Source organism: Haliaeetus albicilla, chromosome 23 (genome assembly GCF_947461875.1).
Source record: "Haliaeetus albicilla chromosome 23, bHalAlb1.1, whole genome shotgun sequence".
NCBI lineage: Eukaryota > Metazoa > Chordata > Aves > Accipitriformes > Accipitridae > Haliaeetus > Haliaeetus albicilla.
In genome coordinates, this window is record NC_091505.1 from 24953210 (window position 1) to 24978581 (window position 25372).

Consider the following 25372-nt stretch of genomic DNA (forward strand, 5'->3'; position numbering starts at 1 on the left):
GGAAGACTCCGTTCCCTTTTGGGAGCCAGGCTGGGGTCTGGGAAGGGCGCTCAGCCTTGTCGGGGCAGGAGGGCTGGGGAGCGGGAATGAACCGAGCAAGCCCCTCTTGTTGTTGGTGGGAGCCTACGCTGGCTCCTTGCACGTGCAGTGACGGTGAAGGAAGAGGAGAGCTGTATTCTGGTGTCAAAAAAGCATCTTGCAGAGGGAAAGCAGCAGAGTTTAAGCACGAAATAAACGGTGTGAAAGCAGGGCTTTGCGGGGGGGTGGGATGGGCTGGTGTGGCGCCCGCTTGCCTGCACGTGGCTAACCTCTCGCCCTCCTCTCTTCCAGATTCATGACTGGGAAGGGGCTGGTCATCTACCCGGAGATTGGGGATAAACTGGACATTATCTGCCCCAAGGCGGAGCCGTCCAAGCCTTACGAGTACTACAAGCTGTACCTGGTGAAGAAGGACCAGGCAGATGCCTGCAGCACCGTCATGGACCCCAACGTGCTGGTGACGTGCAACCGGCCCGAGCAGGAGATCCGCTTCACCATCAAGTTTCAGGAGTTCAGCCCCAACTACATGGGCCTGGAGTTCAAGCGGCAGCAGGATTACTTCATCACATGTGAGTTGCCCTCCTCTTCCTCGCCGCCGTCCCTGGCTCGGGGGGGGCGGCGGGGGCCTGGAGAGTGTCACCAGGCGCTTTGTTCACGACTTGGCCGTTGCAAAGAGCTGACACGTACGGAAAATATTTCCCCACTGGATGAGAGAAGGGGGAGGAATGTGTCACCGGCCGAGCGGGTCACCCGCCTGTATCTGGCTGCTGTGCCGTGTCCCCTGCCCTGCCCGCAGCCGGGAGCAGGAGCAGGAGCATGTCCCCCCGCCGGGGTCAGCCCTGGCAAGGAGGGGCAGCGTGTGTCTGGAGCACCATCACGCCCGGAGCTTATTTTTTGCTGCCGTCTTTGCTGGAGGTGTTGCAGGGCATTTCTCGTAGGGCTTTGCCTTGGGGCTGGGAAGCTCTGGTGGGGCAGTCAGGGTCAGGAGGAACGGTGACGGAGGAGACGCTCATCCTCCTACCTGGGTGCTGCCACCGAGAACAGCCCTGGCAGCGGGAAGCTGCCGCCGGTGCCCAGGGCTGGTTGTGGTCTAAATGGCTGTAAAATTTCTGCGTGGCGGCCCGTTCCTCTTATTTCTTGGTACAATGTGATTTTATGGAGGGGAGAGGGAAAGAGGGCTGAATTTTCTTGGAGCCCGAGGTCCGTGCGTGTAGGGGACCATTGCACAGGGATGTATCTGCCTTTGCCGGCTCTGGCAGGATGGAGTGAGGATTCCGGGGAGCTCGACCGTCCCTCGGCAGCTGGTCTGGCAGCGCCGGGCACGGCAATGCCTGCCAGCTCGCTCTTCCCCTGCTTGTCATCTCCTCAACCTCACCGTTCCTGCCTGGCTCGGCGCGTTGTGCATGAACCCGCGGCAGAGCAGCCGGCGAAGGGCACGGTGGCCGCGCGGCTCGTCTCTCCCCTCGCCGTCGCGTGCCACGGGCTCGCCGGCCAGCGGCCCGGCGCAGAGGTCAGCTACCTGCGTGGGAGGCGAGCGCCGAGCTGTGGGAGCTGGTGCTTTCCAGTCGGTAAACAACGTATTTTTAGCCTGAAATCTTTGCCCTCGGAGGGGCTGCCGAGGACGTTGCAGGCGGCTGGGGGCAGGAGGTGCTCTGCCGTAGCGCGGTGCCGCGGTGATGCTGCCAGCCTGGATTTCCCCAGCGAGTCCTCCCTGGGGCTGGGGCTGCCTGTGGTTTTGCTGCAGAATAATTTGACTAAACCCGGTGCACGGAAAGCAGCCGGGACGGGCTCCGGCAGGTCAGCCCTGAGCCCACCCTTGCTTCCTTGGGTGATGGCGGGGAGGACCTGGCGCAACAACCCGCTCGGCCTGCTCGGCGTGGCGGTGGTGCCGGCAGAGACCGCGGGCTGCACGGGGCTGAGTCACCGTTTGGCGGGGCCGGTCTCTGCCGAGAGCTGCCATCGCTCGGTCATTCTCGCTGTCGGGATTTGGGGCCATCTGCCTGCTGTCACTCAGGGGGCACAGGTGGGGTCACCAGCTTTGCAGCCGTCAGGGGTGCAGGCGACCCTGGCTGCGAGCCCAGGCGCCGCGGGGATGGGCTGGGAATGCCAAAAGCCCTGGCACAGCTCCCGTGCAGGCTCCCGTCTCCCTTACCGCGAGTAACCGTGGCCAGTGGCTCTGGGACCCCGAAAGGTCAGCCCTTCTGCTGTCCCTCAGCTGATGCAAGGCTTAATTCAACAGCAAGCTTTCCCTGCAGTGGGCGAAGAGGGGGGAGAGGGGCTGAATGCGCAGCCATGAGTCTGCCTTTCGTATGTCAGGCAAACATCTTGAAGCACTCGGTCAGCAGCTCCTCCGTGCTCGGGGGTCAAGTTCAAGCAGCGGCACGGTCGTCAAGCTAATGAGGGCTGAAAGCGGGGTCCTGCCTCGCGCCCTGCTGCTATGTCGCCTGGGACCCCCTGGGCTGCAAATAGCCCCCAAAGACAAATACGTTTCCCAGAAGGAGCTCAGGAGCCTAACGAAGCTCTGGGAGGAGAAACGCGGGGTCCCTCGCATTGCAACGCAGTCCGGCAGGAAGGTGCGGGCAGGGCAGGCAGAGGGATTTACCAGGCTCTGAATTGCACAAGTTTTAAGGAGCTGCTTTGCATTTCACACGAAAGCTCTTGCTTAAGTTAAATCAACTGCCCGTAGCTTTTGGTGGCGTTTTCACAAGCGGCCGACAGTGCGCTGCCGAGTACAAACGTGGCTCCCCAAGGGCCCCCATGGCTTTGAGCCGGTGCCAGCTCCCCTCCGACGCTGCCAGCGCACCTGGGTCACCATTGACTCCGGCTGGCTGCACCTCTGATGGGATGCACAGCCGGGATTTTGCAAGCTGCGCCGTGCCGGCTTTGCGCAGCTTGCAAAATCCTGACTGTGCATCCTGTTGGAGGTTTGGCTAAGGCTTTCAAACTCATTGCATTTTTGCCCCCTTTTTCGGTATGATTCTGCTGCCGGCAGTGGGAATCTTCTCCCCTATCTAGAAGTTTTCTCTGTATTTGTAATGCAATCCTGCTTTCATCCCAAGGTGGGGGGATCTCTAAAGAGACTGCCATAAAATCCTATTTATCCTCTATTTCCCAGTCTCCTCTTGCAGCATCTTGGAGCCTGTATAGGGCTGGAATAGGGTTGCGGTGAGCGGGGTGCTCAGAGCATCCCTGCGGGGTCCCCCCCTCTCTCCTCGGGGGGCCGACAGTGCCCTCTGCCCCCTCCTTGGACCGTTTCTGACTTTAATTTCTCTTGACTCCTCTACGCTTTGATGCGAGCCCCCTCGGTGCTGGGAGCGAGCGGCCGCTGCCAGCTGAACTTTGGCCCCTGGGTGGGCCGAGGATGCTCCTGTGATCTGGCCGTACCCTCTGCCGAGCAGCCCCAGGAGCTCTTTCTGCCAAGAAATAAAATAGCCAAAAAAACAAAGTCAAAAGTCTCCTGAGCAGACCACCCACGTGTTGTCTTTTTTTTTTTGTCTTTTTTTTTTTTTTCTCCTTTTTTTCCCCTTTCCCCTCCCCTCTCCCCAAGCTTTGCCTCGATGCACAAAAGGTTTTTTTTTCTTCCTTTTCATTTGCCGGCGGCCCTAAGCTGGGGGAAGCGATGCTGAAGCGGAGGGGAGCGAGGCAGCAGCAGGACGTGTGCCGCTTGGCCCCCGCCTTCCCCAGGCGGCTGGAAAACCTCCCTGCCGGAGCTGGGGGGCTTCCCGGGGTCTCTCCCCATTCAGGGCTGCTCCCCCCTCCTCACCCTCGCCTTGGATATGCCAAGCCTTGTTTAGGGCCACTTTTATCACGGAGGGACATGGCCCCAGCCCTCGGCTTAGCGATGAAAAAGGCTTTTGAAAGAGAACGTAACCTCTCCCCATCCTCTCCAAAGCCTTGCACCGAGCCCCTCCGCGCCAGCCCCAGGCTTTCGTTAAAAGCATCTTTTCTCCCGGGGCTGGGCAGGGGAAGGTGATGCTTCTTCCTAAGCCTTTTCATAAAGAATGAGATGCGGCAGCTCCTGCCTGCGGGTCCTGGGTGGAGGATGTAGGGCTCCAGCAGGACATGGGGCACCGTCCCCGGGATGGGGCCCTGAGAGGGCGGAGAAGTTGGGAATTGGGTGTTTTGCTCCACGGCAGACTTTGGATTCAGGGCAGCCTGTGGTTTCTTCTGCCCTTGGTCTCCTGCGGCTGCCTCCCTGCCTGCCTTTGGTGTCTGGGTGGGAGTCTCCTGTCCCCAGCGTCCCGTCCCCTCCCTGCAAAACCATCGTACGCCGTGGGCAGACAGAGGGAAGCGCGCGGTGGTGGCTCTCCCAGGCGGTTCCTCCTGCTGTGCTGCGTGGGAGGTAGGAAGGTGAGGTCCAACAGGAATGAATTCTTGCTTTTTGCCCCAAAAGAAACTCCTTTTAGGGCTTCCTCGGCCAAGCACAAAGCTGTGGGCAGGCTGCTGGAAAGGTTGAGGGGGACTCCAGGGTAGCTTGTACTTGCAGACCTGTGTGTGGATGCTACTGCTGCCACCATTCCCTGGGCCAGCAGTGAGGTTTGGATCATTCACACTGTCCTCATCAAGGCAGAAGGTGCTTCTGGCTCATTAGCAGGTGTGTGGTTACTCCTCCCTTCATCCCCACTGAGCTGGTAGAGAAGCTGGTTGCTTGTGAATGGCTGAAATGGGAGGGAAGAATGTGTCCAAGTACTTAAAAGTAATCCATCCGATTGCTTTTTGGGCTAGCAGGAGCAAAAGGCTGGAGGAAGGTGGAAACCGAAGACTGTTTTGTGAAGGTGCTGTCCTAGAGGCGGGATGGGGGTCCTGCTTTGTGCCCGTGGGTCATCTGCACCAGGTCTGAGAGCCTGACCATACCGGCATTTCTCCTCAGCTTTGTTTTTTATGAATTTCTGATGATTTTTTCTGCTTCCTTGGCTGTCGGTGTCCCACGCAAGTAGCCTTCCCCATCTCCCTGGTGTCTGTGCTCCTGGGATGCTCGTGGGCAGCTCCAGCCCCCCCCACCGCTCAGCTAGCCGTGCAGGTTTGGCTCTCTCCACCTCACCTCCTAATTCACTGCAGCTCTTAATTGCGTTTGCTGCTACTCTTTGAACTTGCTCCAGTTTTACTATCTCCGGTAATGAGGTGCCTAGATAGAGGTGCATTAATCCTGATGTCCTGGCAGCGGGGCGGCGTGAGGAGGAGCTCCCGGCGCAGCTCCCTGCCATGCCGATGCAGGAGCTCGGGATGCAGCCCAGCGGTGCCCTGCCTGCTGCCGGTGCCACCGTGTTCTTCAGCCTAGGTGCTTGCTTCATCCTTGGACACGCTGGTGGTGGTCCCTGCAGCCCTTTTTGTGTTTGATGGGGTGCGGGGGAGCGAAGACCCCCAAGCGAAGCCTCGCTCAGCCTTTCGATGCTCTGCAGGCAGCTGTTTGCAGATGTGATGGGCAGCGCCTCGGCCAACCAGCGCTGCGGTGTTTTTCCAGGTGGGATCTCTCGCCCATCCCTCTGCCAAGTCTCTGGGCACGGCCGCAGTGTCCCACCTCTCTTGTGAGCTTGTTTAAGGCAAGGAGACCTTGTTTGATGAAAATGCTAAAGTAAAAGTGAGGCCCCAGTAGATGTTTGCCCCATAAATCTAATACATCTGCTGTTTATTGTTAGTCTTTAAGCCCTTCAATCCATTTTTGATGTAATAATGTTCGTAATCCAATCTAACGCTTTTTGGCAGCAGGATTCAGTGAGACCAGATATATTACCCTGAGTGTTTCGTTAAACCCCTTGTCTTGCATTTCTGTTTTTAGATGCAATTAGACTTAACCTGGCAAGAATTATTTGTTGTAAACCATGGCTGCCTCTGCAACGTGGGCTTCGTCCCTGGGCCTTTCTACATCAGCATTTTTCTATGGCTTGCGCTTCAGCATGGAGAAGGGGGTCACCTATATACTGGCAACTGCCAGAATCATCCTTCCTTCTTTTTTTTGGGACACGCTGCCTTACTTGCTTTTCTGTCTGTACTCCTCCAGCTTCCGAAATAGCTGCCATTTGGTTTGGGAAGCCTTTTAGCCCATGCCAGCATGTGTGAGAGTGTCTGCAGAGCCGCTTGACTCCTTTCTGCAACCCTTGGTATTTAATAATTTCCTCCCTGGTTCCTTCTGCCCTGGCAAGTGCCGCGCTGGCTGCCCGTCTCCGATGGGTGCTGTGCCGGGGGGGGGGCCGGGTGCAGCCCCCCCAGGGCGGTTTGTCAGCCCGCCAGCTCTTTGCTGGCTTTCTTTGCTGATTGCATTTGAATGTGGCCACTTTCATGTGCTCCTCATCTTCCGTCCCACAACTTGTTTGGTGAAGATGAGTTGAAAGCAAAAGTGCTGTTTGATGCCGTGATGAGCGCTATGAACTTCTGCTGATAAAAACCCAATTAACCGGCTTCCTCATTCTTCACCCAAATGGGCCGACGCTGTCCTCATCCCACCAGCTTGCGACACACCTGCGGCGACGCGGAAAGCCTGGGTGAAGCAAAGCCGTCCTGGCGGCATAACCGTCTGGTTTTGGGGACCGGCTTTCCTCCTCCATCCCCATCCTGCCGGGAGCTGGTGGCAGAGGGTGGATGAGACCCTCTCCCCGCAGGAGATGCTGCGTGGGAGCTGGCAGGCTTGCGCCGGAGACAAACGGCTCTCTAACGGTGTCCCACTCCCAACTTCAAAGCCTGGGCGCTGGACATGTCAAACCCAAATAATGGCCCTTAGACAACACGCGGTTCCTTGTCTTGGAGGCTTGTCTGAAGACCGTGACCACAGTAAATGCGATTTTGTTGAGCCCTGTCCCTTAAGCCTCTGCCTCTTTTCTCTTCTCCTCCTCCCTCCTGACCTTTTCAGCTCAGCGCTGTCCACGGACAGCCCCTGGCAGCTGATCTCATAGCTCAGCCTTTCACGGCCCTAATAGGGATGAAAAGCCCTATCAGAAAGGGCCAGTGTCCCTCACCCAGCCAGGAGGTAAATACCCAGCGCTTTGATCTGCTCCTGGGCCGGGGAGAGGGGGGCCCTGCCCGAAACAGGGGTGCTGGTGCCGCTTAACTCTCTGCCTGCTGGGCACCAGGCTGCCTGCATCCGAGGATGCTCTTCCCCAGGAGAAGCGACGTCCAAGAGCAGCTCTCCAACATTGGCGCGACCCGTTAGTACAAAATAAAACGCGTTTGAGTCCCCAGTGCTCCTGAAAACCGAGGTGATGCGCGGGCAGGACGTGCAGCCGGGGCGATGGCAGCAAGGAAGGTGACGTCCAGCTGGCAGCCGTGCATCCCCCGCCCAATCCTGCTCTGCGGCCCCCCAGGCTGCTGGAGCAGCGTGACTCTGCCTGCACCCCCTGAAAGATGCTCCCTTGGCAGCTGTGGTGGAGGGCCAACGCTAAAGGCGTTTTGTGGTGCACGCCGTGGCCATGCATCTGCCTCCATCCTCTTCCTCCCCCTTCCAGCCCCTGCTCCCCCCGGCACGTCGGCAGCGGCGAGGCTTGGGGACCCCAGGGAATCCTCTGGAGCTGCAGGTGCACGGACCCTGGCGGACCCTGCTCTCCAGTGCCGCTCACCTCCGAGGGCTTCCTCAGGAATGCTGGAAGAGATTAAAACTTGGTTCCTTTGGGACTTAACTTCCAGTAAGAGATTTGAAAGGCAGAAGAAGCCTTCAGCTTGATGAAGACTTGAAAAAAATCCCAGCATACAGCAGTGGCTGGGAAGGGCATACAGTAGATAAGTGCAGGCAACTACTTCCTTGGCATATTTTTTTTCAAATAACCACTTCTTCGTCGAGACCCTCTCCCAGGGCTTTTCCCCTGGGATCCCCTACAGCTCCTGTACCTATGGTGCTTTCTTGCTGCCGGGGCACCGGGAAGAGGCTTGCAGGCACCACCGCAGCTCCAACCTGGTGTGAAAGGCTGCATGTTGTAGCTTCGGCTGCAACCTGGGATGCTGGGCGATCGCCCGGGGCGTGCGTGTTCGACCGTGGGTGCTGGGGTGGGCACTGGCTGTCGGACCAAGAGCATGCTGGGGGGGCTCCAAGAATTGATGCCAAGCTTGGACCATGAGACGTGCAGAGTACGAGCAGGTTTGACATTAACGAATTGCGACGCGCAGCCCTTTTCCATCTCTAATTTCTAACGATCTGTGTTTCGAACGCTTCTCGACCAGGCTGGCTGTGCTGGGGAGGGCTGCCCAGGTTGCGTGCGGCACCTTTCAAAGCTTGCCTTTCTGGGGAGAATTGGTTTTACTTGCTATTTGAAGGGTTTTTTTGCCCTAGGAATGATGGTTTTTCTGCTGCTGCTGCGTAATGACTGTGTTCTTTGATCCCGCCTGGCAGCGCGGAGCGGGTGTTAACACAGCTAATAGATAGCCGGCCGGGGTGGGCTGGCGGGGAGCAGTGGGGTCGGGGGGGGTGGCTGGTGGTCCCTCTGCAACGGGGGTCGGCCCTGACTTGGGGGGCAGAGAGGCCTTCCCTCCATCCTTCACTCGGTGAGGGGGCGAGTCCTTGTCTGGATACTCGGGTGTCGGCGAGCTCCTGCGCCGGCTGACGTGGGATGAGGCGCTGGGAGCCGAGGGCGATCCTGCTCCGGTCCCTGCGTGGGTGCAACACCAGTGGGTGCACAGCAGCGGCGGCTGCTCCCCCCGTGGAAGCGGTGCCTGGGCCGACTCCTGTCCCGGCCGTGGGGGCTCTTTGCAACTCCAGGCCGGGAGTTGCACCGATGTAAACTTCCCTGCTGCCTGCAGATTCCTGATGTTTATGCAAAATTTACCTTTAATTGCAGTGGGTTTTCCTCCCGGCTGTCCCACAGTGCACCCTGAGCTCCTGTCCCTCCCTGCTGCCCTGCACCTCCTCGGCTCCCCACGCTCTCCCAGGCAGAAGATTTGCACATGAATCAGCCTCTCTGGTCCCTGATAACTTTGATTTTTCTCTGAGCTGCCTCCAGCCCGGCACCCAGGCAGTGATGGTGTAGCCTAAACTCAGCCGGCTGCTGCGGCCGCAGTCTCGGTGAGCAGCGCTGGCTCCGCATCCCCGCATCCCTCCGTGCAGCATCTCGTGTGCGAGGAGGCGCTGGCGCTGGCATCGGCCTCGCCGGAGGCGGGGGGGGCACCGTCCCCCTGCGCGTCCCTCTCTGTCCCCTTCACGACAGATTTCTCAGTCAGTTGCAGATGTTTTGCTACCTAACCGAAGAGATTTACACCCTGTTAAAACGCAATAAGTGCTTTCCTCCTCTCCGGCTCCCAGCGGGGCCCACAAATGACTCTGGCAGAGCATCAGGTGGAGAATTACGTGGCACTTTTTTCCTGACCTATAACCAGTTGCTTGGGGCTACCGCAGAGACTGTGCAAATAACCTTTCTCTTCCACCGACGCTCTCTTTTTTTGGAAGGGGGTGGATAGACTTGAAGACAAAGGCTTTATTTAGTGCCGTGGTCCTCCTGAGCTGCGCGAGGAGCGAGGCCGCGCATGCTCCCCGGCGCGGGACAGGGACACGGGGAGCTTGCAAGGCTTCTCCGCATGGACGTCTCGGCAGCGTTCGTGTAAAAGGGCTTGCGAGCGAGTAAGCAAGCAGTGGTCTTGCAACCAAGAAGTGCTTTCCAGCCTTGATGAGGTTACCTGCGATGTAGCTGTGGCTCTTAATTATGATGCTAATTGGTGCTGATTATAATTTTTCTATCAGAAAGCTGTTTTAATGGGAAATTAGGTTTTCACTTAAGCATTACTTGTGTTAAAGTGTCTTTTTCTATGCAGTACTTCGGTGTTTGCCTGTTGCTCTCCCTTCGCCCCAGGAAAGCACCCTAGAGAGTCCCAAACCAGCGCTTGGGTGTGGGAGCAGTGCTGTGGCACACGAGGATGAGTGTGGGCGCGTGGTATCCCCCCTTCTTACCCCTTAACCCGGCTGGCACTGGTGGACCTGTGCTTTGCGAACGTAGCTGCTGCCCTTTAAAAGGGATGGGGCTAATTCAACATTTTTGTTTGTCTTTGTCGGGGGGGGCCGACCCTGGCCAGGAAGAGGTGAACTCCGTCCCAACCAGACCCAGTGCTATCGTTTTCATTCCTATTTCTAGAAGCATATTTGAACCTGGCGATTTTCACATTGCGGTGCGTTTGCTGTTTGCTGGAGCAAGAAGCGTGGGCTGGGATGTCTGGGTTCCCCAGGGCACGCAGCAAGCGGTCCGTCCTCCGCAGTCACCCCGGCTGTCCCCTGCTTGCCGTGTGCGTGGAGAGGATGGAGGTGAAGCCCCGGGTTCCTTCGCTGTGCCTTGGCCCCAGCTGGCGGGAGCTGGACCAGAGCAGCACACCAGGTTCTCCCTTTGGTGGCGAAAATTTGTAGGGTTTTTCAACACGACAAAGTTATTACTATAGCCAGTTCAGCCTCTGTCAGCACTGTTAGGTCATTTGCTCCTGCCTTGGCTTGGAGACCCACCAGCTCTTGGCCATACCTGCTTGCTCCCCCTTGGTGGAAGGACTTGGTCCGAGGTTGCGGCGGGGAGGCTAGCATTTCCCTCCCCAGTGCAGGGAGAGTCACGTGTTTTTATATATAAAAATCTATTTATTTAGCCAGGCAATTCCAGGGCTGGGCGCATGGTGCTGGCAGGTGTTGGCATCCCCCTTCCCTCCAGCCGCACTCGGCTGCTCCAGGGCTTCCCAGGAAGACGTAGCACTTCAGAGCACCGAAATCCCCAGCAAACACCACAACCGTAAATGGGACCTTTGTGTCGGCCGGCAACTGGGTTTGCCGTGTGCCCCTCCAGCTCCTCGCCCCGCTCGGCGTGGGCGTACCGCCGGCAGATGGGCCGGTGCGGCTGCGCCTGCGGGAGCTGGGTTGGGAGCGTGCGGCTCTGCTCGCGGCTCCCAGCTGCTCCGGAGGGCTTGATGCCGTCAGCAAAAACTGGAGCCGCAGGCTGGAAGGAGCTGCGGAAGCAAACCGTGCGCCCACACCTGGCTTTGCACATGAAGCGGTGGCGGTGGGAGGCTTTACGGCTACGCCAGAGGAGTTAAGCGTGGCCGTGAACCTCGGCACGCCATCGCCCAGCGTGTGCTGGTGGGGGTCCCGCCGCCGCTTCTCCGGCAGCCTGCGGTGGTCAGCCCTCGGTTCGGTGGGTGTAAACCGCCGGGACCCCCGTTCGTCCCCTGCGGAGGCAGAGGGGAGGAGATGAGCTCCGTGTCCCTTCGGTGGCGTTTCCCAGACCCCCAGAGCTGCTGTGCTGCAGGCAGAGGGAACCCAAAACTGATCGCTGGGACACGAGGAGGGTTCGCCATTCGGTGCTTCAAAACCCCGGCTGTGGCAGTTCCTGGGACGGGCTGTTTTCTAGAAAACACCCACGTTTTTCCTGAATTGCTTGTGTTTGTGGGACCCTGAGACAGTAAACCCCAAGGAGCAAAGAGGAGGATGCAGATAACAAACAGGGAAGGTGTTGCTTGTGAAACCCAGTTTTGGGTCTTAGGGCGCTTTGGCAGGGCAGAGCAGGAAGGTTGTGGTGGTTGCCCCCAGCTCCGAGGATCTCCGCGTGTTTCCCACCCCGTGGCAACTGCCATCGCCGTGCACAGAGCAGCCTGGAGCAGAGCTTTTTCCTGCCAGAAGGGGTTTTTTGGGTAATGGGGAGTAATGGTGGCAGTTGCCGGGCTGGGAATCCGGGCCCGTGGTGGTCATCTCCTGGTGCCCACCGGGGAGGGTGGGGAGAAGGGACCCGGGGCTGCGTGGACTGTCTGCAGGCTGACCTGCAGTTACGGGCTCTCTTGCATGCCCAGTATAGGTGTGGGGTGCAGAGAAATCCCAGTTGGTACCGTGGTATCGGTCCTGGCTGGCTACGTGGACCCGGCAATGCCCTCCGATGTTGGGGTGGCGAGTTGGGGAGGGGGCAGCCCCCTGCACCCCCCGGGCACCCTCGGGGTTAGCTGCTCGGCTCTTCTCTTTCAGTTGCAGACTAGGAGGCTGGAGCAGCTCTGGAGCTGCCAGGAGGGTGTGTGAAACCCAAGCCTTGCACCTCCTGCAGCCGTTCGGGGACGGGACAGGGCTGGGCTGGCTTGCACACGCATTTCTGGGGCTTTAGGGCCCCTTCCCGGTGCAGCTGCCTCTGGGCTGGAAGGCTCCTGCCGGCCTCGCTGGCAGCGTGACAGCGTGGGGCTTGGCTCCCCCCGCGCAGCCCCTGCCCTTGCTCTGGCAGCCGACCCAGCGAATGTGCCGGAGCTGATGGAAAGGGCTTGGGAGGGGGGTTGTCTGCGGGGGGGGTTGGTGGGCTCACCTCCCTTCAGTGGGGTCCGACAAGGCAATAATAATAATAATAATGATAATAATAAAAAAAATCAATAACAACAACAACAATAATAATGTTAATATTAATAATGGTGGTGGTACCGTGAGTGTAGGCTGCATGCAGCCGGGCTGCGTGCCCCTGCCGCCTCCCAGCTCAGCCAGAGAGGAGGAGGAGGAGGAGGAAGGGGCTGCAACTAAGCCCTGCTCTCTGGGCAGCCCCAGGGCACTTGTGTGCGGTGGAGCAGGCGGGTGCCTCTGCTGGGTGACCTGGAGTGGCTTTTGGGGGTCCCCTGGGGTGCCAGCCCTGGCCGGGATGGGGGGAGGAAGGAGCCCGGTGCCCGTGAGGGAGCTGGGCACCGGTACAGCACCTCTGCTGATGGAACACCTGCACCTCAGGTGCTTAAAACAGCTTGAAAGACTTGGAGGAGAGGAAAGGTGGCAGGAGCTAGATTTTTATTTTAAATAGAGTCTGTTTGTGGATTCGTGCAAGGGTCTGCCGGCACAGCATCCACGCGCACCGGAGGTGCGTGAGGCGCATCTTTGGGGCCACCCGTAGGGTCTTCACCTGTGCCAAGAGGATCTTTCAGGCTGGTGTGGGTGTCCTGGCTGAGCTGTGGCTGATCTGAGGCTGCTCTGCACCAGCTGCCCCTCAGCGAGGTCGGTCGGTGCCTTCCCACCGCCCCGTCTGCTCCGGCGGTTTGGGGGTCAGGCTGCGGGGGCACCCTGAAGCCCTGGCAGCGAGCGGCGGTGGGTGCCGGTGGGATGCTGCCGCCTCCGCCTAAAGCTGCGCGATGGAAACGGGAATCTTGGACGGGTCTGGGGGCGAGGAGGGGGGGATCGCGGGGCGGGTGACCGGGCTGCGTCCACACAGCGCCTGGCTGGGTCTGGAGCAGGGCTGCGGTGCACAGATGGAAGAGTAATTAAGAATAATAAAAGGAAAGAGACTTGGATTCACTACAGTCTCAGCACATTAATTGTGCTTTGGGGCCCAAATCATAACGGAGTCCTGCTAGAGGGAATCCAGAAGAGAAACCAAGCGTCTCGCTCTGTCCAAAGCTGACCGTTTAAGAGACCCTTGCCTTCATCTGCTGCCAGGTATTACTTCCAGAGTCTCCCATCTGCCAAAACGCAAGTTCTCATTCGAAATATTTTTAGGGGAGGAAGAAAAGCTATGGTGACACTCTGAGTGCTAGCGGTGGGGAGGCAGATCGTGATGCACAAGGGACGGCACACGGTACCGCTTGCTGCTGGAGGTGGAAACCTGGGGTTGTTGGGGCTCTCGGAGGCATCTGTCCCAGTTGGCTGGCGTGTGTCACTGGGCTGGGACTTGGTGTTTCGCTGGTCTTGTGCCCGAGGACCGGGGCAAGTTGTGCCAGCAAGTGAGGTCCTGCCTGTGCTTCCATGCACGCTGAGCATCTCTTCTAAATTGACAAGCAATTACATGGTTAATGGTATCAATGTTAAACCCTCATCACTCAGCAGCCTGAGGCTTAATGCTTCATTAAGGGAAAGGCATCTAATAGCTCTCTGGGCTGGGAGCTGCCTTTTCTTTAAGCCGGAGTAGAAGTCATCTGTCCAGAGGCTGCTTTTGCTCTCCCGGTCCTACAGCCAAACTGTAAGTAAGTCCCTCCAAAATGGAAGGGGGGCAAGAAAATGCTCCCATGCACTCCGTGCTGCTGGGGCTGGCCAGATCAAGCCTTGCTGATGTGAGAGCTGCACGTTGCAAACGCGGCACGTGGAGATCACAGCCGTCGTTTGAGGCCTGCCATTTCCTATTCCCTTGGGTATCCCCAGCTCCCTGCCTGTCTTCGTCCATCGTTTTATAGCTCTGCCTCGTGCTACCGCCCTGCGGCTACCTCTCACCAGGCTCAAGGCTGCCTCTCGCCTCTCCCTGCAGCTCGCCATTGTGCCTATGGATTTAACCTTTTTCTCCCCTGCGTTACCGTGCGTTTGTTGACACTGAATTTCATCCGCCGTTGAGGATCGGTGGTGCCTCCGCCGCTCTCCCATGAGCGCAGCGGCGAGTATCACAGACGCTTTGGGCTTCCATCTCACTGCCTGCCAGGAGCCTCCCGGATTGCGCATCTCTGCCGGAGCGGTGCCGGCCTGATCCTGTGGCCTTCTGCTGGTAAATCTTCCACTGAAAGCAAGAAACAGAGCGGGAGGATCAGCTCTCCGTCTCTGAGCTCCGAGCAAAGCACGACAGAGGAGCCTGCAGTGCCGCCGCCGCAGACCCCTACCCATGGATCAGTGGGGACCCCCCGGCCGCAGCCCCCTGCCTGCCTGCGGACCTGCTGCTCAGCAACACGTCAGCCTGTCCTACGTCTTTATATAAAACCTGACAGATGTTGTACTCTCTCTTTTAGCCATTTGGATGGGATTTTGACTTTTGGAAGCCCCACCAGCTGCGTGGAACATCTTGCTTTGCTTTGGTTTGGCCCATTTTGGATCTATACAGAGCGTGGCAGCGTGTGTCCTTGTTTCAAGAGGCTGTACCGGAGATGATCGCCATGGTTTTTGCAAGCGTTTTACCCTTTTAGCCTCCCCTTTTTATGTTCTCTCAAGTAGCTGCTTCATTTTTTTCATGCGGTTCCCTTTCAAAGCTACTTTCTCCCCTCATCATTATGACGATCAGAACAAGAAGAGGCTTCTTGAACAAAGTCCTATGTGTGGCGCGGGAGGAAGGATGCTCAGCTGCGTCCCCTCGTCCGTCCCTGTGACTCCAGCTGCCATTCTTCTGTCCTGCTTGAACCATTAATATTTTTGTTGTATCCAAATGCAATGTCTCTGTCATTATTTTGGAGGAACTGCTGTCTCCCGTTACTGCTGCATGCTCTACCTTTGCAGGATCTCCTAGTTCCCCACACTCGAGCCACGCTTTGTAGATCGTTTTGATATAATTAGCTTATTACCTTATAAATAAGACCTTACGTGGTCTCGCAGAGGCTGGTTTTTACAGACTGCTCTGTTTTCCCCTGCCCCACTGTGTTGCAGCATGAATGGGTGAAGTCTGTTCGAGATGGAGCAACCTGTGGCATGGTGCTGGGAAGCTGTTCGTGGAACTGCTTCAGGGCCATGAGCAGGGACGTATCGGCTCATTTCATCCGCAACCAGTGCCTTTGGCCTGGGAGAACTGGGCTGCTGAGCCTTCTGCTGGAGTTATCTCCCCAAGATGTTTTTATGGGGAGTTTTTACTCGGGCCCTGACTCTGGTTCACATTGGGAGGAACTTGTGCAGGCTGTAGGGGGATGTTTATCCTGTTTCCCAGGCGCTTGCATCAGGATTTGTGCTGACAGTGCTCCTGTCAAAACGCCTGCCAGCGAATCCCAGATGTGTGGATGTACGGCTCCGTCCAGGGAGCTCCAGGGAGCTGCTGGAAGGTGAAACCCTGCTGCGAGAGAGGTGATAACTCAGCAAACGGCCCAACGACTTTCTGATTAGTAAAACATTTGCTGGTGTTTCACACGAGAGCCTTGATTGCACAGAGGCATGTGGACAGAGCTGATGGACTTTGAGCCTCCATCCCAGCATGATCCAGGCTCGCTTTCCAGTGTAGCCTAGCATCGAGTCCTCATCAAGGCACCCAAGGGTCCTGCTGCGGGACAGGGAGTGCAGAAGAAAAAGAAAGACCTTGCTCCGTAACTCAGCCTCTTCCCATCACCTCCTCACCAACACCCAGCGGGGTCTGATGGATTTGTCCCCACCGACCATCAGTCACCCCCCCTCCCCAAACCCGAGTTTTTGCAGGGTGGAGGCAGGAATTGGGCTGCACAGGCAATCTGAAACCCCGGGGCTGAGTTTTGGCGTTGAGGCTCGGGGTAGGTGTTGGCTGTGCTGTGCTGGCCAAATCCTGCTTTGCTTCACTGCCTTGTCTCTGTAAAATTATCCCCGTAGCTTCGTGATTCTCCATTGCATCACCTTTCCTAAGCCCCGCTCATGCCATATGCTGTCGCCGTGCTCCTCCCAGGTTTTGTTGCTTCTCTGGGTGAATAAGTCCCTGTGCCTGGATTTGGTGGAGCACCAGGATGATTTGCGTTTGCCATGATGGATGGAGGTGCCGGCTTGGTAACCATCCCTGCTTGCTGGGGAGAGCCGGCTGCGTGCCAGAGCCACCCAACACATCACCCATCTCGGCACAGCATCCCCCGGGTGCTCACTGGTGCCAGCATCAAGGGCCCTTTTGGAATCAGAAGCCATTTTTTTGAGTATGTTTAGCAGAATCTGCCATTTGGGTTCTTAATCCTGTAATCCTCTGGTTTGGGTTTTTTTTCTCTCATGTCCACCCCTGCCCCGAGCTGTCCCTGCCACGGCAGAGGGCTGGTGGGTGCATGGGTGGGGGTCCTCCTCTGCGTGGTGGTGGTGGGAGATGTGCAGCTCTCTGTGCTTCTGCAGGATTGAAAGGCTTAAAAATCTGTGCCGGCTAAAGCAAAAAGTTAATGTGAATATAACTGACTTCTGCCCTGCAATTAAAGCCACTCAACCCTATTGGGGCTCTGAGTTTACATTCTTTACTGAGGCACAGTGTGTAATTATATATGTATAATTTAAACTGTGCATATGCATGTGTTCCTATTATACACCAAGGAGCAAAGGAAATTATCCAGGAATTAAAGGGGGAGGAGGGTGCAGGCACGGAGAATGGCTCGCTTGTGTGGATGTGGCAGTGAGGGGAAGCTGGAGGGATCACATCCTCACCACTGCGAACAGCCTTGGAAGGTGCAGAAAATGAGAACTTGGTGTATTAAACACTTGTGGTGGGCTTCGGACTGGGGCATGAAGAAGTGGCCGCAGCAGGAGGTCAGGAGCAAGCCCCTGCATCGGGAGGTGCTGAGCTCCTGCCAGGTCCCTTGCGGTGCCTGGGGACAGTGGGGACCTGCCCGGTGGTGCCTGGGGGGAACTGGGACGTGCCCAGCAGTGCCACTCCAGCTCCCAGGAACCCTGCCTAACGCTCCCTCTCTTTTCTTGCAGCCACTTCCAACGGGACACTGGATGGCCTGGAGAACCGGGAAGGAGGGGTCTGCCAGACGCGCTCCATGAAGATTGTCATGAAAGTGGGGCAGGGTGAGTCCTTCTGCACCCTGGGGTCTCCCATCGCCAAAATGCCTTTGCCCAGCAAAACGTTGGCCCCTGTCCTGCTGTGCTGTGGGGGTTCTGGGGAAACTGAGGCCAGGCCAGCTGGTCCCTGGAGCCTACGAAGCCTCCTTGGTTAGTTCAGCAGAATCTCATTTTTAGGGTCTTTTTTTCCTCCCTTTTTTCTTTTCCAACACTTGCACACGTTTGTTGCATTGGGATTAAAATGGAGTAATTGTTCTGTGTTAACCTCGTGGTTGGTGTCCCGGTGGGAAGCTAGCTCAGTGCGGGACCCACAAACTGTACCAGTCCCTCGGCAGGGGGGCGTTGGCACAGACAGTGCCCCCGTCACTTGCTGGGCACCCAAGGAAGGGTTTGAGCTGGGCAGGCATTAGTGCCTGGGCTCAGCATGGTCCCGGCAGCTCTCAGCGGTGGTGGCCACCGTGCTTCACGGATGATGCAGGCTGACGGTGGCAGTGGGACACCAAGGGTGTTGCCGATGGTAGTGCTGTGGCAGAGCATGCTCTTGTCCTGGAGGGAGCTTCCCAACACCTCCTATCCCGAGCTGCCGGCTGCCTCCCAGTCCCAGCGATGCCTCGGGCTCGTTTCGGCCCCCGACCTGGATGCACAGCTCCTGGTGGCTGCTTTTCATTATTGTGTTTTCGCTTTGGGCCCAGTATTTATAATAAACAGAAGAAGCAGCGCTGCAGCCTTGGCAGGCTCCTTTCCCTTCCTGTTCCTCCCGCTGCCTGTGCGAGAAACTTGCCCCAACCCACGCAGAGGAGCTCAGAAAACATAAAAGCGGGGGGGATTAGGGTGGGGAGGCTGCTTCCCACAAGCCCTGAAGCAGCTCAGCCTTGCTCTGTTGCGCTCGGCATCTCCCGTTGCTCCTGCATCTCCCCACGCCCCATGGCGGGTGGCTGGCTGGGATTTTGGGGGCAGTTGTTCTTCAGGCGGGGAAGCGAGCTGCCACCATCGAGGTTGAATGAGGTTTCTCATCCGTCCCTTCCCTCTCCCCCCCAGATCCGAACGCGGTGATCCCAGAGCAGCTGACGACGAGTCGGCCGAGCAAGGAGTCCGACAACACCATGAAAATCGTCACGCAGAGCCCGCGCAGCAAGGTCCCCGCGGTGGAGGAGCCTGGCAAGCCAGGTGGGTTTTGCCAGGGACACCCCGGGAGAGGGATGGGGTCTCTGCCTGCTGGCGGGGCTGGAGCTTGGCAGGCAACTGCTGCCAGCAGAGCAGCTCCAAGCCGGGCTTGCTGCATGGGTCCTGGGAATACCAGGCGCTCCGGAGCAAGGATCCAGAAGGGTTTCCTGGAAGCACTGTGCCCATCTCTGCCGTCCCCACTGCTCGCAGCATCTCCTTGCCCCAGCCCTGTGCCTTCTGGCTCAGGGCACGGTGCAGCCAGCCAGGCTGCAGTACAGAGCAGCTCGAGTTTGTTTTCCCAGCTCCGGTATGTCCTGGCAGGAGCTTTGCAGGGAAGTGCTGTTTCAGCACTCTCCTCCTCCTCATCCTCCTCCTCCTCGCTGACCATCTGTTCCTCGCAGTACAGCTGAGAGGGCTTGGAGGAGGTGAGGTCCCCGGGTTTTTGAGCTGAGCCAGTGTGAAAGCCCTTTGAAGGTGGTTTCCTGAGTTCCTGACCCTGCTGAGAGAAAAGTGAAATCAGATGAAGTAGGGAAGAGTTGCTCTTTTCTTCTCGTCCGGTTCGGCCAGCCAAGCACTCTTCCCTCGGGGAGCTGGGGCTGCCCCGGCCCGGGGGTCAGGAGGAGGTGGGGGGTCAGTAATCGGCTGTTGCAGGGCTCCAGGTATCAGAGCCCACTTTCAGTAGAGCATCCAGATCTGTCACGGAGAGCGAAGGCTTCCGAGGTCCGGACTGGTCGTCACCCGGACACGAACAGTGCTCTGCTCCATCGGCAGGGAGATGGAAAGGGGGAGCAGCGATGCGGGGTGGGGGAGAGGGTGCGTGGTCCCTCCCCTGCGGATGCCCAGGGGTCCTGCCCGCCCTGCCCAGCGCCTGCAGGCTGGGCTGGAGGGACGGGGTGGGAAGGTGGGGAGATGCCGCCGGCCCCTCGGAGGTGAGAGGGCTGCTTCCCTCCCCAGGCAGCACGGAGGGAAGCCGTTGCGCCGATTTTGGGGGGTGGAGAGGGGCTCCGATGGATGGCTCGCCCACCCGCCCCGCAGATGCGATCCGCGCGGAGGTGGAGTGCAGGCTGCTGCCCGCCGGGCTCTGACACCCCTCTCCCCTCGCCTTGCAGGCTCCGTCAACCAGGACGGCCAGGAGACCCAAGGTCCCAGCGATGGCTTCTTGAGCTCCAAGGTGGCCGTCTTTGCGGCGATCGGCGCCGGCTGCGTCATCTTCATCCTCATCATCATCTTCCTCGTCGTCCTCCTGATCAAGATCCGCAAGCGGCACCGGAAGCACACGCAGCAGCGAGCCGCAGCCTTGTCCCTCAGCACCTTGGCCAGCCCGAAATGCAGCGGGAACGCGGGCTCCGAGCCCAGCGACATCATCATCCCCTTACGGACTACAGAGAATAACTACTGCCCGCACTACGAGAAGGTGAGCGGGGACTACGGGCACCCCGTCTACATTGTCCAGGAGATGCCCCCCCAGAGCCCAGCCAACATTTACTACAAGGTGTGAGGAGCAGCCTGGGCAAGCCGCCGATGCAGAAGCGCGGGAGCGCCGAGCGCGGGGGGCAGCCGCCCCCCCGGGTCTCCCCACGGGCGGTCTGGCGCCGGGAGGGAGGAAGCGAAACGAACCCCACGGCACGGCGCGGGGAGCGCCGGGGTCCGGCGCCGGAGAGCGGATGGCTCGCTCGCACGCTCGCGCGCTGATTTCTCCCCTTTGTATTTAGTTTTGTAGTTCTCAGCTTTTGTAATCCCCGAGACTCGAGGGTGAGCCTTCAGCGTCCTCCTCTTCTTCTCCAGACTGCGGCCGGCCAGGGGGCGGGCGCCGTGCCTTTCCGTGCTCGCTCGGACACCGCCGGCAATCCCGGACGCTCCACCTCCCCTTTTCATTTTGGGATTTCCCTGCGTCGCCCCTACGTCCTTGCGTGAAGTGCCCGTGCGCCTGGCGCCGCATCGGCCGCCGCTTGGGTCCCGGAGCCCGGACCGACACCGGGGCCGCGGCAAGGAGCCTCGGTCCGAGGAGGAGCGAGCAGCCGCGGGGGGAGGAGGAGGATGCTTTGCCTAGGTGCCAAGATGCAGACAACTGTGCAGGGAGGAAGCTGGCAAACCCGATTTACTACTACTACTATTATTATTATTATAATTATTTTAATTTTTTGTAACATTTTTATTTTTGTGAATTCCGGGCGGGACTCCGGCCCGCCGCCCACCGCCTTCAGGCACACGCCGTCGCCTCCTTCCAGCACGCCGTCCCGCCGGCCGTGGGGCAGACCCCGCTGCTCCCGCCGCTGCCCTTTTAAACTTTTGTGTTCGTAGCTGTTGACTCTTGTTTTAGTCTCTTTATAAAAAGAAAGAAAGAAAAAAAAAAATATATCTATACCATGTCTCAAGCATTCAGTGCGCGAGAGTCCGGGTGCTCCTCCTGCCCCGCGCGGAGCAGCGGCCTCGGCTCGGCAGCTCTCCCCGACCCCCCCGAGGGCACCCCGCTGCAGAGAAAAGACTTTGTTGAGGGTTTCCATCGGGCTGGGGCTGAGCCTGCTGGAAGCGAAGTGGGGGGGCAGCGGGAGGGCAGGGGGTAGCTGCAGCCCCCAGTCCTGTACCCCAGCCGGCAATGCTGCGGGTGGCTGTCCTTGGGAAGGAAAACTGGAAAACAAACGTTCCTGACCCACAGCCCGTGCCGGGAGGGGAGCTGGGGGGGTGCCAGGAGGAGGCCAGCGCTCAGAGCTGGAAGCCCCCCCGGGAGGTATCCCTCCGGCCGGCTGGAGCACCGGGCTTGACTTGGTTGGGAGCGGAGCTGAAGGCTTCTCCACCCGCCTGGTTTACCAGGACAACCCAGTGCCCGTCTGCGGGACCTGCCTTCGGGAACTGGTCCCCAGCAGCGCCTGCCGCCCACCCGGCCGTGCTCCCGCCGCAGGAGCATCACCCGGCCCTGCCACCTCCCGGGGGTCCCGCAGCCCGGGCTCCCCCTGCCCTTGCCTTGCCCATCTTCTGCCCAAAACTGGAAGGGGGTTTGAGCCTTGGACTCTTTTGGCGGGATCGTTCCCAGCTTTCTCTCCCCGGGAGGACCCGCCGGCACCGTAGCTGATGCTGGTGAGCACGGCGGGGCTGGCGGTGCCCGCGGCCGTGCCTGCTGCCCTCCGGTCCTCGGGCTGTCCCAGCCTGGGGGCCGGCGGCCGTCCCCTCCTTCCTCGCTTTCTTTTCCTTTCAGAAGTAGCTGCTTTTGCTCAGGGAGCAAGCGCGGGGCAGGCGGTTCTGCTCCCCCAGGGCGGCTCGCCGCGCTGCCGGGCGGTGGGTTTGCGGTGGCACGGGGGGGTTGCCTGGCCTGGTTTGTCCTTGCCTGTCCCCAGGGCCTCGAAACCCGCGTTAGGAAGTGCCCAAAGAGCGAGAGAGCTGCTCTGCAAAAGTGCCTTGACGAGGAGCGGGCAGGAGGGGCAGAGCAGGGGACGGTGAAACCTGGCGGCTCGGATGCTGTACTGGGGGTTTGGCCGCGGTCCTGAGCGGGATGGGAGCATCCCTTGGTGTCGCGTTGTTGGGTTTTTTTGGTTTTTTGTTTTTTTAAAAAGGAGTTTGGGCTGGAGCGGAGCAGGCTGCCCCAGCTCTCCTCCCGCCCTCGGCATCCCGAAGTGAGGACGGCTGCCAGGGTCCTAAACCGGCTACTGCCCTCAGGAGAGAAGAGCTGCGGTGGGTGCTCCCCCCTGCCCAGCCCTTCTCCCCGCTCCCCTGGCCCCCCGTGTAGCACCTTTCAGCCCCCTTTCCTCCACGGCATCCGTGCCAGCGCTGCCCACCCCGGGCTGCTGCTGAAGGGCCGGGAGCCGCCCCAGCCGGGACCCCCGTTCCCTGCCGGGGGACAACGTTTGCTCTCAGAAATCACAGAAAATTGTGTCTTAAAGAAAAATCCCCCTTTTCCCTTACCGGTGCCCTCTTCCATCTGCAAAATCATGACCTGCAGTTCCTGAAGCGAGCAGAGCCCCAGTTGGGCGGTGGTGATGGTGGTGGCAGTGGTGAAGGATGCTTTATCGATGGGGAGCTTCTCCCCGCAGCCCGGAGAGCAGCAGCTGGCGTGGAGGAGGCGGTTGGGAAATGATTTAGTTTTGGTTCATTTTTAGAGGAGAAGGGAAGGGGTCTGGCGATGGGTCGTACCAAAAGCAAACTGATGGCCCTGGGTGGTTTCCCACGGTGGCTCTTCCCCAGCACGGTGGCTGTCCCCAGCCGGGCTGAGGCTCAGCAGCTCCCATCAGCTTCACTCCTGCTGCTGGGGGCAGCTGAGAAACCTTGTAAATATGTGAAGAAAGGGTGAAATCGGAACTCTTGGTTTTTGCTGAGCACCTCGGTCTGCTGGGTCCTGAAACGGAGTGTGTCCCTTTGGTTCTTTTCATTGAAAGCATTGAAATTTGGTTGGTTTTTTCTTTTTTTTTTTTTTTTTTTGCCCCCCCCCCATTTTGTTTGTGTAAATACTAGTCTTTTTTGGAAGAAATAATGTAAAGATGTTTTGTATAAACTCTGAATTATTTTCTGGTTGCTTTTTCTTAGAAAAACAAATGAGAACTAAAAAAAAAAAAAAAGAAAAAAAAAAAAGAAATTTTAACCACAAGAACGGGTGTAAAACATTGTCATACTGCGCTCAGCCCTGGAGCTGCCCCGCGGGGCTGTGCTGGTGTGCGGGTGCTGCCGGGCAGAATGGCTGCGGGGGGGGGCTCGGTCCCCCTGGGGGGGTCGAGATGGGGTAAGGGGCCATGCCCTTGATATAATGCAAGATCTGCCGGGTCCCAAGCAGAGATCGAGGCCGGGAGCACCGGTTCTGCCCCCAGCGCGGCACAGCGGGGCTGGTCGTGCCCCTTTGCACCGGCACGGCCCCGGCACTCGCGGCAGGGTCAGACTTGGCTTTTTCCCAGCGAGTTTCTGGCCGTCCTGGGTCCGGGCAGAGCTTTCAGCCCTGGCCTGAGCACAGGCAAGAGGCTCGGTAGCACAAGGTGAACAAAAGGAGCATCAAATTTATCTCCTTTTTTGTCTTTAACCAAAAAAACCCAAACCTCGGGATGTGTAACTCAATGCAGCATCCCGAGATCCTGATCCACTTTTCCAGACCCGCGGAGCTGCTGCTGTTGCAGATCTCTTTCCCCAACTATCCCCATCTTCCAGTTGCAAACCGCAAGCACACCGTAGCCCGATCTCTGCTTGGTTCCCCGGGCCGGGGGCGGCTCGCTCCTCTTCAGCAGCCCCCCACGTTTTATATGGGGCAGTGCCAGGGGTCCCTGCCCCCAGGAGGTGGCCGTGCCCACCGAAGCCATCTCCGGTGTCACCGGCATGCCTGGCACTTCCCCGTGGGCAGCCGGGAGCTCCCTGTAGTCCCACTTGCTCACAGGAGCCGGGCAGTTGCCTGTGAATCTGCATTATATCAGCAGAGGGTGAGGGGGGGCTGCCGCAGCCTCCGCTGCCCCTGGGGGGGGGTGGAATTTGGAGGTGCTGGAGCAGGGGCTGGTCCTCCCTCCCTCCCGGCCGCACCGCGCACCAGCACACCCGCATCGCGCGCTCCCCACATTTCAGAGCTGTGACCACGTCTACATCCCACGGCGTCGCATCCGCACCCTCGCCACGGTCCTCCCGCGTCCCGAGGTGGGAAAATTCCCTGCGTTCCCGGGCAGCCCCGCGTCGCGCGATCAACCAGCCGCGGGGCCGCTGCCCCGACCCCGTGCCCGGCTGCCTTTGCCGCGGTGCCGGCACTGCCGGAACATCAAGGCTGCGAGGTTTTCCCTGTCCGTCCTCTGCTGCCATTAGCCGAGAGGTGGATTCGGACTCGGAGCCTGGATGTGGCCGGTCCCGCTGCCGGCGCAGGGCACGCGGGATGGCCGGCTTTGGCCAAGGGCCGGGAATTGCCGCTGGCGACCGCCCGGAGCGGTTTGGGCACCACGCGGCTTGGCGGTGCGGGGGGACGCCGGGGCTTCGGCCGGGGCACGGAGGGAGCAAGGACCCTCTGTCCCGGAGCAGGGCTCGGCAATCCCGCGCTGGTTGATCGTCCTCGGCTGCCGGTGGGGCTCCGGTGGTGCCGGGCGCCGGGGTCCCGTCGGCCGCTCTCCCCGGCGCCGCAGACTTTTGTTTCTTCGTGTCATGTTCCTCTTTTTGATTCCTTTCGCCTTCTCCCCAGCTCTCCCGCCCAGTAGCATATCATCGGCATCGGTAACCAGCTCTGTGGCATCTGAACTCCATGGAGCCGTGATGGAACCTGATATATTGTTAAATAAAAGGGTTTTTTTCCTATGGAAACCCGGCTGTCTCCTGTGTGCTTTTTTGCTGCCCCACGTTGTCTTCTGAAATCGCAGCCTGGTCTGCAGAGATCTGGGACAAGTTAGCTGGCGCAGTTCATTGCTGGCTTTTCCTGCTGGTGTCGGACGGAGCTGTTGAGTTTGTTTTGGTCAGCGTTAAAAATTTGGAGATTTTTGTCTAATATCTGCAGCAGCTCATGTGGCCCCAGTGACTCAATGGACTTAGGGTTGGACACAGATGGGTCCAGTTGGATGCTCGATGGATACTCGATGATCTTAAAGGTCTTTTCCAGCCTAAATGGTTCTACATTTCTATGACTCCGTCCCTGCTGCTGGAGGCTTCTCGGAGGCCACCAGCTCCCCCCGGGCGAATGCCCACCTGCCTTGCTCCCAAGAGCAGAACTGCCTGCCCAGCCGCCGTGCCGGCACGGCCCCCGGGCTCGCGGTGTGCCCGGTGGTCCACGTCCCCCAGGAGCTCGAGGGGCTGCTCCTGCAGTCGGGAGCAGGCAGAGCCTCGCAGGAGCTGTGTGTGGATTGGGCAGGACGGTGATGCTCGTCCCATCTAGTGACTGATATTTATTTAGTCATTCCTCAATGTACCTTCATTTGATAAGTTATTAAAAAGTCATTTTAGGAA

The 25372-nt window shown here is 58.9% G+C and overlaps 1 protein-coding gene across 1 annotated transcript in view; it reads left to right on the plus strand.

Moving 5' to 3' along the window:
• The window catches only part of EFNB1 (ephrin B1), a 56090-nt gene extending 31354 nt beyond the window's left edge, over window positions 1-24736 (plus strand). Inside the window, exons 2-5 of the mRNA XM_069811625.1 lie at window positions 331-608; window positions 17240-17332; window positions 18365-18493; window positions 19600-24736. Coding sequence (XP_069667726.1) covers window positions 331-608; window positions 17240-17332; window positions 18365-18493; window positions 19600-19988 — 889 coding nt within the window. The 3' untranslated portion in view covers window positions 19989-24736. The remainder of the gene's footprint in view (window positions 1-330; window positions 609-17239; window positions 17333-18364; window positions 18494-19599) is intronic.
• The last annotated feature ends 636 nt before the right edge of the window (window positions 24737-25372 follow it).